The sequence below is a fragment of the Vigna unguiculata genome, chromosome 10, assembly GCF_004118075.2.
Source record: "Vigna unguiculata cultivar IT97K-499-35 chromosome 10, ASM411807v1, whole genome shotgun sequence".
In the NCBI taxonomy this organism is placed as follows: Eukaryota; Viridiplantae; Streptophyta; class Magnoliopsida; order Fabales; family Fabaceae; genus Vigna; species Vigna unguiculata.
Window position 1 is genome coordinate 17,995,682 of NC_040288.1, and position 10,815 is coordinate 18,006,496.

Sequence of the window (10,815 nt, forward strand, 5' to 3'; positions counted from 1 at the left end):
TATTCTTATATGTTTGATATCTAGTTTTGTTGGCTATTATGTTTTGTATGACCTTAATACCAAGCTTTTGCATCTTTTTGTCCAGATTATGTATCTTTTGTAAAAAGATTGGAACAACCCATAAATGCTCTTATTTTATTTATTTATTCTTTGTCCAAGTTATTTATCTTTTGTAAAAGGGTTAGAACAACCTATAAGTACTCTTATTTTATTATTTTTTTCTGATAAAAAAAAAAAAATACAACCACCATCCCGTTTTCTGCCAAAACAGGTACAGTGATATTCCAGTGTTACTATACCGGTTTTGCATGTATGAAACGAAAACATAAAAATAAAGAAACAAATATGTTACGCCAAGACTTAAGTTTTTGCAGTAGAAAAGGGAGAGGAGGGGAAGAGAATCACGTTTTCCTTTTTCCTCCTCCTCTCGTTGAAAGTAAAAGTGTAAAAATTCAAGTCCAAGAGTAACATTTATGACACAATTGCATTGCATTAACTCGCTATTCCTCATCTAATTGAAGATTTTAAAAGCTAATCATAATAACTATCAACGATAAAAAAGAAAACTTCTTGTCAATTTAAACTCTATCAACAGGGGATAATGGTGGCATTGGAGCATATTTTAAAGGTGCTTTCCTCTGATCTTTGCCGTTGTTTTGTTCCTTAAGGATTTCTTTATGCATGTCATCTATTTCCAAGACACCTGGTAGTTTCTGGCAGTTAATAACCGCAACTGAGATGAAAAATGCCTGTAAGTGAGAAATTGTTGAGTCGAATTCAACTGAGTAGAAACCGTCCTTCAGTGGCAACAAAGTGAAAAGTGGTTTGTCTTGCCCAGCTTCTCCCTGAAAGTAAAGATAAGGATAACAATATGTAATGGGAAGTCTACAATATTTGTAATGCCCAGAACTATAAATATATACCTGAACAAAAAGTTGAAAACGATCATGAGGCTGATAGCTCCTTGGAATACATGAATTCTGCTTCGGGTTAGAGAGCACAAACAGTCTGCAACCAATGTCCCAACCGCCACAATCACATGATCCCCCGGATTTCCATCGGTAGATCAATGGGGTAGGTTCACCTTTGTTTGGTGAACCATGTATACCACCTGGAAGTATAGCTGTAGTGCAAACAAAAGCATCATTTTCCCCTGAATTGGACAGGCACCTTTCATCTGCCAAGCACTTTGAGCATCCTTTCTTCAGCATATAATTATCATTATGCAGTTCTTTATTGGTATTTTCACATAAGGTCGCAATAACAACAGCGGCAAGCTCTGCGCTCTTGATGAACTTTGGTGGTCCTTGATCTGTATGGCCCATTTCCACACCCGCTAGAACATATTCTTTAAGCATAAGCTTTTTATTAGGGTGCTGATCGGCTGATTCTAGGATTTTAGAGCTTTTCATTTCAGCAATAATATTGTACGCATAGCCACAGTTCTTTTCTTTGTTTCCATGACTGATCCACCCGCTACTCGTTTTCTTAATTTCATTAACCAGGTAGAACGTAAAACAGCAGCCTAAATCGCCCTTATCCAGTGATGTTAAACTATTCTTGGTAGCAGCAAAAATCTTTCTTTCATTGTTGAGCACAAATTTAAACAAAGGCACTCCGTTTTTTATTGTAAGCTGCAAGAGGCCTTGAACTGCTGATCCTTTGCTCTTTTCAGAAAGCAGTGATTCACTGACACCAACAGTCCTGAAGCTTGAATTCACGCTTCCCTCTAGTGTCTGACCACTGTGAGCTGAAAGGTGTTTGTCTGAAGGCTTCAGTTTCAATATAGGGTCTAGCAACCTCCGCATGGGGCTGGATCGATTTCTGTTATGACTGTTTGACTTCCCTTTGCTTGGATTGTCCCAACGTACAGAAGATTGAGGCGTCACGGGACCAGACTTTGCACTGACATACATTGAACTATATTTTGGAAGTGTTGGCCCCTCTTTGAAACTGAAACTTCTTCCAATTCGACTTAGGCTGAAACTAAACCGATGATTATGGGATACATTCATTTCCTTCTGAGCTGCCAGTTCAGCAGTTTCTTGGTCCGGTGATTCCTTCAAGTTACTAAAAGCACACTGATCTCTCAACTTAGCATCTAAAGTATCCTTTTCAAAGCAAGCACCTATTGATTGCAGACTAGACATCTTGTTTATTATGGAAGATGGTGTCTCAGACGTAATAGACGAGCGGTCTATACCGTGATCAGTACTACTGATGTGTTGCATTGTTTCCAAAGGAGAAGAAATCTCAACTGCAGAACATGGTGCCCGTGACAGTGAGATTTTGGAACATCCATCTTCAGAATGAGCCTCCTCAGGAAGAGAAACATATGACAAACTACTTTTGGTTGATTCTGAAAAGTTTTCATCCGATGACAATCTAGATTCAGAAAGCTGAAAGTACTCTGAAGAACTTGACTGGGGAATTTCTTGGGGACAAAGCAGCACAGTATTACTTGGTTTGCTATGAAAGTGTTTATGACCAAAGTCAAAATCTGATTCCTGCAACCGATTCACCGTTTTACTGGTTTCACTACTGGACGAGACCCCTTTTCCTTTTGATTTAATCGATGGCAGTCCCATGTCAGATCTAGATTTATGATTTCTTTCTTTCTTCTTGTGATTACGCTCTTGCAAACTCTCCATGTTCTGCTTATCTCCGTCAACCCTATCATTTGCATTTTCATTAGGGACCGATGAGATTCCATGAAGCCTTGTGTTTGATGCAAAATTTTTGACTCGTGAAGTCCTTTTACTATAGTCAGTTTTGCCAGAGGACTCAAACACCAGGGGTGTCATTATCTTCTCATCTCCAGTGCTCTTAATTACACTTCTGTAAGATTCAAATCGTTTGACATCATGAAAAGGAATTTTGGCACTTCCAGATTCCCTGTAAGATGGCCTGATGCCCGAAGAAGACAAATTTTTCTCATCATTGAGTTTTTCCTTGCTGCCAACACTGGTTGATGGTTTGATGGCTGTTCTTGATGACGATCCGCTGCTATTGAATGATATGAAGTTACTAGCAAGTACTGGGATATGCTTCTGCTTCCACTGCTCAAGTCGAGACCAATCTAGAACACCAACATTGAAAGCTTTCTCTTCAATGTTTTCTACTCTACTGGCATGCTGGAGATAACCTGGTAAGTTAGACATGTGCTTGACAAGTTCATCTCTTTCAGTTGCGCTTCTCGTCATAGTTTCTGTGTTCTGAATCCTGCCTCCTGCATCTACCACGGTCTTCTGTTTGAGATCACTGCATTGTGCACCAACACCACTCTTTGACTTCAACTTATCAGCTTCCTTCAGACTTCGTTTCGAATGGCGCAATTCGGAACACTTTTTAGCTGTCTTTGAACTGCTATGCTGTTTTGAGCTGCTCTTTATGAACTCCAAACTAAATCCCATGTCCTCAGCAGATTTCAACTATCCATTACTTTGCTGTATATTATTGGGTGGAATCAAAAATATACACTCAAAGTTCACATTTCACACTGACGTTTCACCCATATACTAATGCTGATGAAGAGTTTCTCCTTCACTCAATTATCTGCCAGTAAATTTTAACAATTGCATCAGTAGAAACAAAAAGAGGTTTGAAAATTAAGGTTCAAATGATGGTAACTCAACACAAGCAGTAAAAATTGAGACAAGGTTTGTCAAAAGAAAGGTTCACGCCATGACACAAGTAATAATTAAACGATCTACAGAGGAAAAAAAATTGGTCACATTGAAGGGGTACCGTTTTCTCATGGCACCAAAAATAGCAACATCAATCCAAAAAACATGGATCAAAATTTTGACACTGTCCTCCAGAAGGGATTTAGGAAGAAAGTAACGTGAAAAGGAAACAATTGAATGCATTGAACAAAGGAAATGTACATAGACTTATTGAAACCCATCCACTCTTTGATTCAATGAACAAAGTGATGGTAGATACCTACTCTTCATTTCCAAAACAGAGACAACAGAGGGACTAAATTCCACTTCTCACTAAAATATTATATCCGTTTTTCTAAATTTGACGCATAATCCCACATCGTGTAACCCAAAACAGGAGCTCCAGCCAAATATAGAGAACCATATAGACATCGTTCATTACACATAAAATTGACATACACGACACTGTGACAGTGATATCTGACTCGTTCATAACGAAAACGATGGATTTTTAATACTTAACCCAACTCAAAAACCAGAAAAATTAATTGAATTTAAAAAAAAAAAAATCAGAAAATCCATACCGAGCTAGCCTTGAAAAAGAAAAAAAGAGACACTACCAAGAACAGAAACTTACATTGTTCGAAGAAAATCAAGTGCAACAAAACCCACATTCCAAAAAGAAAAATAATTTTGAAATACGGATATCAATTAGTTTCCGTTAAACACTAAAACTCGATTTTTCTTTTATTTCCACCATACTTACCCATTAAAAGAAGAGAGACGGACCATTTAAAAGGATAGCGACACAAAACGAAAAAAATGTACAATCAAAATTCAGGAAATCAAATCTTACCCAAAATAAGTGAAAAAGAAAATCCGAAAGTAACGTGGGTGTTGCAGCAATGATCGAGAGAAGGATCCTTCGGTGGGAAAACAATAAGAACGTAGTTTAGAAGCGAAGTAAAGGATTACAAAAAAGCCATTGTTGTTTCTTTCATTATTTCGTTCTTTCTTCTTCGTTCATCTTGGTATATTTATATATTTTTTCTCCTCTTCTTTCTTTATTTTCGGTTTCGTATTAGCGTGCCGCGTTTTTTACCTCAAGAAAGAGAATAATCATCGATTACGTTACTATAGGAAAAGGAAAAGTAAAAGGAAAAGAGAAAAGAGAAATAAATAAAGATAATTTTAATGCACTATACGATTTACCTCGTCATATATATATATATATATATATATATATATATATATATATATATGAATCAATTATGTTAACTTCTCGTCGATTCAACATCAAACATAAAACATTATTCTTGTTTCATTATGACAGTTTCAGTTATTACTCATATCAAATCCTAAAATTCAATTTTAAGATATTTTATTGTAAAAAGGAAAATTGAAAATTGAAAAAAAAATATTGTGGGTAGAACATTTTATTAGACATAAGTAAACTCCTGAAAAAAAAAGTTTAGTCACAATGGACTAAACTTAAATTTTTTGTTTTTCCTGATATGAATTTTTTGCACTTAATAATTTTACAATTTTCTTAAAATGAAATCATAATTTTTTTTCAATGAAAATTTAAAAAACATGACAAAAAAATATAAATCCAAACTATCACTGTAACATCTCATTTAATTAATAACGTAATTAAAGGAAGCGACACATCAAAAATAGTGTAGTAGCGCAGTCTTAGAGTTTCCACATAACATCTTACAATATTCCAAGGTATACCACAATGCCAAACTAAACCAGGTACAGGAAATTAACAGAAATAAAATAGGAGTTTTAAAAGATAGCCAATACATGGGTTGTGGCCCTAACAGAAAACCTAGAGTACATAATCCAGCCCAGATGGCTATGCAGCGAAGTCTAAGTGAGACTCTCACCACATGAGTCAGTCCGCTCTAAGTGAGACTAACTGACTCCTTAGAGTGTCAGGATGCAACCTTACTTTGAATCCTTACCAGACCATATAGATGGGGCACCACCATGGACACCCACTAACAGGGGCCATGGAATTACGTCTCGACCACTGAAGCACTACCCTGAAATCCCATCTAGAGACCTCAAGGAATTACGCACTAACCACATACTATACATGTACACCAAAAACATGAAATATTTACCACATGTGTCAACAGTATACCCATCTTAGTAACCATCCTTCATTCGTGTCTCATATTTAATCAACCACAGTTCATCCTTCCCAAAGCCATGAAAATAGAATCGTACATCATGCCAAGGATCATCATTCATTTTCCATGAAATACCTCTACATTTCATATTAACTCCATAACCATCCATCATATTAAAACCATGAATCAATCTCATACATACACATCATACATCCCATGCTTTAAGCAGATCAAACCACCCAAGATACATTAATCACACAAGAATCAGCAAGGGAAACAGAACCTGGTGCATTCTTGCCCAGCCTCTCGCTCAGGCAGAGGAGTCTCGCTCAAGCGAGAGGGTATCTCGCTCAGGCGAGCCCTCTTCGCCTAGGCGAGGGCTTGAAAAGAGGAACAGTGGTGCTGTCACGCACTCTCGCTTAGGTGAGACCTCCTCGCCTGAGCGAGACGTGCTCTCGCTTAAAGTTGGAGCTCATCGCCTGAGCGACAGCTCGCGTAGACAGACCTGGGCGAGTACTGCTAATCTCGCTTAGGCGAGACAGGTCGCTTAGGCGAGATATGCAGGGCTATCCACTGTTTACACACGCAAAGACCAAGCATTTTACTCACATCAACATACAATACATAGTCACAATGCCAAAACTTCAATCATACATTCCATATCACGAAAATGGCCATAAAAACTCATCAATAAAGCTTAATACGCAAAACCCTAACTTCCCTTACCTGGAAAGGGATTTGTACGAGACTTCGACACTGAACCACAGAGCACAGCAGCTCAAGAACTAGACTCGCAAACTAGAAACAGTGAACAAAAACGAGTTATTATAGGGTCTCCAACTATGACCACAAAACTAGACTAGAAATGGCGATAGGAGTCAAGGGACGCTTACATGAGCAGAAGCAAGGCCAAGCCAAACGTGGATCTAAGGGGACTTTTGAACCCTAGTAGTGTTCTGTTTTAGGTGTAAGGAAAGGTGACGGCTGATGTTTCTGAAAGAGTGGAAGTGGAAACATTAGGGCAGACTTAGGATTCAGCTTTATCCTTTGGGTCAGCCCTTAGGCCTATTAGATTTCGGGGCAGCCCTTTTTGTTAAAGGTATAAAAAGAATAGAGCCTTACAATCAGTCATCTTCCCCATACTTCTTTCAAAAATTTATCTTTGATGGACTTATTTTGGGGAGAAGACAAAAAAGTTTGTAACTTTTAACTCAATATTTTCATGTCCAAATTTTATTTTTATTTTTATTAAAAATATATATTTTTTTTAATTTTCTAGTTTTATTAAATCAAAAATAGAAAATTAATATGCATGTAATTTTAATTTTTGTTCAATAATGTTTTGAATATAGAATTTAAATCTAACTTGTTTTCTACTTGTAATGACCACTCTTTTTACTCCGCAACCAAGTAAACATAGATCACCTGTGAAAAGTTATTTTCATCCTTCACATCAACAAACTTGATGTGTAGAGTGTGTGGCTTCAACTAATCAGGTGCATTAGGATGGTGATGAATAGGGATGGCAATGCGAGCCAGGCCAGCCCGTTTAGGCCTGGCCTGCATCAGGCCCGCCTCGCACACGTTTCGCAGGCTGAAACACATGGCCTGCCCTGCATACATCTTGGCTCGCGAGCCTATGGGCTGCCCGCATACTTTGGGGTAGTTTGACTTAAAGAAAAAAAAACACATTATGGACATCTTAAAGCAGATCCTGGATATCATAATAGTGGAATAAATCTAGTCCTGGATAAGTGCAATAAAAAACATCATAAAACACTACATAAAATAAAGTCTTGGAGCATAAAAAACAAGTCTTGGAGCATGAAAAAAATAGATCTTGAACATCATATCAAGTGCAATAAAAGACATCAAAACAATAAACAATAGTCCAAATAAAAAAATAGTCCAAGAAACATCTTCATCTTCATGGTAGTAGTTTAATGTTCTTCATCTCTCATGGGGAACAATTGTATTTGGTTTAGGTATTATCCATCGAAAGTTGTATCAAAAGTCATCACAACCACAATTAAGCAGCAATTTGATCAGCCATGGCTAACATGGGGAACAATCCCTAAAAGTGAGAGAGGTCTTTACTTCCAATGTTTTAACGTACCAATATAGTTATTCTAGGACAATTAATGCATTGATATGTTTTATCCATCAGTTTCGAGAATGCTTATCTAATCACAAGCTCATACCTAAAATTTGAGTCTCATGTTTTAGAAAAAAAATAGTAATATGCGATTGATAGTGTAAATACTTTCTTGTGTACTTGTCATCCATGTCTCACTCATTCCTGAACAAGTGAATATGCTTCTGAAAAATACATATTTCTATATATGCATGTTTCTCGATGGTTACCATACTGTAATAACAATGAGCATCTTTGTACTAGTTTTTTACGGTAGGAATGCAATATAACTGAACTAAAATTAGTTCATTTACTGATAAAACATTTTTCTCTCTTTCATAAAGTAGTTTTCCTTTTCATAAGCGATACTCAAATTTTAGTATTTTGTCTAATAAAAACAAGGGCCTTTGATGGAAATGATGGACTTTATTAAGAAGTGGGATTTTTTTTTTGTGTACCCATCATTGAATTTTGTTGCCTTTTAAATTTTGTAGTCTGTGATGAGTTTGTTCATTAGTCATGAGCAGTGGAACATTCATTTACTTGGAGTTTTCGTTTGCCACGCACTCTGCTCCCATTGGAATAGATCTTACATTCATTTGGGCAATTCATTTTTATAGATGCCTCTCATTTACTTGGAGTTTCCATTTTCCATGCACTTTGCTCCCTTTGAAATAGATATTACATTCATAAAGATGTCATTCATTTCACAAATGCAACATCTTCATTTTATTTGTCTCATCATTTATAGCTGAAGCTCCATTTTTCTTCTTACACTTTCAATATTTCTTCAAACTTGTATAAAACTCTTGAATTTCATTACTCATTTATCATATTGATATTTATATTCTACTTTATTATTATACAATTTTAACCTATATTAATTGCAATCTTAGAGAAAGGTTTCATGGAGGGTTGAGGACGAGGATAGAATTCTAAAAAATTTTCACTCCAAAGCATCTCATAGACTCTCAAAGATGTTTAAAGAGGCTCGAAGAGAAGGTAAGAGGCCTGATTGGATTGGAGATTCTATTTGGAACAATTTGTTTGAGAAATGGAACATGCTTGTGTATCGAGAGAAATGTGATACAACTAAGAAAAATCGATTATCTGAAAAAGGTGGGAGTTTTCACACAAGGGGATCTATCAGCGTGCATGACAATGCTATTTGTTTGGTATGACATCTTTATATATTTCCTATTCATGTATGACGTAATAACAATTGTTTAATTTATATACTTTTTTGGTTTCCAGACAAAGGAGCTTGGTCGTGCAGTCCATGAAGGAACAAAAGATTTAAAAAGAGCACGCAAGAACTCCCTGATTCAAGAATACAAAATGTTTTGTATGCAGCAAGGAGAAACCATCTATGATGTGCAGAAAAGATTCACACACATCGTCAATCATCTCACAGGTCTTGGCACTAACAAATTAAACATAAAAATTCTTAAATCTTTGAACAGGACTTGGCAGCCAGAGGTGATAGCCATCACGGAGTCACAAAATCGGGCAACGATGACAATGGCGACTCTATTAGGAAAACTAAGGGAGCACGAGCTTGAACTGGGTAGATTAAATGAAGAAGAAGATCTTGGAAGAAAGAAAAATATTGCCTTTAAGTCTGAGGTCATCAAAGGCAATATTTCTAATTCTTTTATTTTTCTAAAAACCAATGTGATAATCGATTATCACTTAGGATTAATCGATTATCCTAAGCTAAGTTCATTTTTAGAAACTCACTAGAATAATCGATTATCAACCAAATAATCGATTATCTGCTCAAAGTTTTGTTTTTATGATAATCGATTATCCCTAGCAGTTTGAACATGAGTATTTAGTTTTTGACCTAATTTTTGAAACCCCTATTTAAGGAAGTGTAGTGGTACTTCGAACTTACCTTTTTGAGAGCCAGAGTCTTAGTGTTGTATTTGCAAAGAAGTTCTCTGAGTGTTCTTAAAAGAGATTTGAAAAGCCTAGTGTGGGTAGAGTGATAACTTTTCTTAAAAAGGTTTCTAGGAGATTGAGTGTTGTTGTTGTTGTTAGGAAAGCTAGGTCGAGTTCTTTGTGTGATTCAGAGAAAGTTCTTTCATCTCTTGTGTCTTCAAGAGATGTGTTTTCTTTTCCCTATTTTTTTCTTATCTAATTGTAATATGATATTTTTAGTGATTGAGTTAATCTCTTTGTTTAAAGAGATTAACAACTTGACGTAGGATCTTTTGATCTGAACCTGTATAAATTCCCGTGTTAAATCTTCTTCCCTATCTCTTTATTTTATCTACTATTACATTTAAAGGAATTGAGATTTAAATTAAACGGTAAAATTTGGAAAAATTTTAAAGTATTAATTTTAATATTGAAAACCAATTCATCCCTCCTCTTGGTTTTTGTTCAAACGTATAAACATTTCGCTGCATGATACCAACAAAATCAAAATTTTAAATAAAGGGACTAAATTGTTCGTGACTTATATTTTATAATGATTTATAATTCATTTGGAATGTTTGTAACTTTATTTATTTGTTTTACTTGAATACATTGAATGCATGAATGTCTATGATGCACGAAAAAGATACGTGTATCGGATACGAAGCGTATCTAATACGTCGATACGTTTATTTTGAAAATAATAGGACACGATACGTGATATATATGCGATATATGAATATTAAAAAATGGGTACAATAATTCTTAAAAACATAATAAATATATGATTGTTATTGTGTTAATCCAAAGTAAAACTATATGTACTAAAGTTATCAACATAAACAATATAAATTATTGTCATCATAAAAGTACCACTCTATATCAGAGCCAGGTTTCGATCCTAGGACCTGTGGGTTATGGGCCCACCACGCTTCCGCTGCGCCACTCTGAT

At 35.8% G+C, this 10,815-nt stretch overlaps 1 protein-coding gene and 1 non-coding gene across 2 annotated transcripts; both read right to left on the reverse strand.

Annotated features, from left to right (window-relative positions):
• Window positions 1–334: 334 nt before the first annotated feature.
• Window positions 335–4,681, reverse strand: LOC114165793. Its single transcript, XM_028050375.1, has 3 exons — window positions 4,522–4,681; window positions 924–3,555; window positions 335–845 (listed from the first exon to the last, which is right to left on the reverse strand). The coding sequence occupies exons 2-3, from the start codon at window positions 3,411–3,413 to the stop codon at window positions 579–581; spliced, it is 2,757 nt and encodes a 918-aa protein (XP_027906176.1). The 5' UTR covers window positions 3,414–3,555; window positions 4,522–4,681; the 3' UTR covers window positions 335–578.
• A 6,062-nt stretch (window positions 4,682–10,743) lies between these two features.
• Window positions 10,744–10,815, reverse strand: TRNAM-CAU. Its single transcript has one exon. It is a non-coding gene; the product is annotated as a tRNA-Met (tRNA).

Coding starts and splice junctions, on each gene's coding strand:
- LOC114165793 (XM_028050375.1), bottom strand. CDS start 3,413: ATGGGATTTAGTTTGGAGTTCATAAAGAGCAGCTCAAAACAGCATAGC. Junction 846..923: donor GTTTTCAACTTTTTGTTCAG/GTATATATTTAT, acceptor CTTTACTTTCAG/GGAGAAGCTGGGCAAGACAA.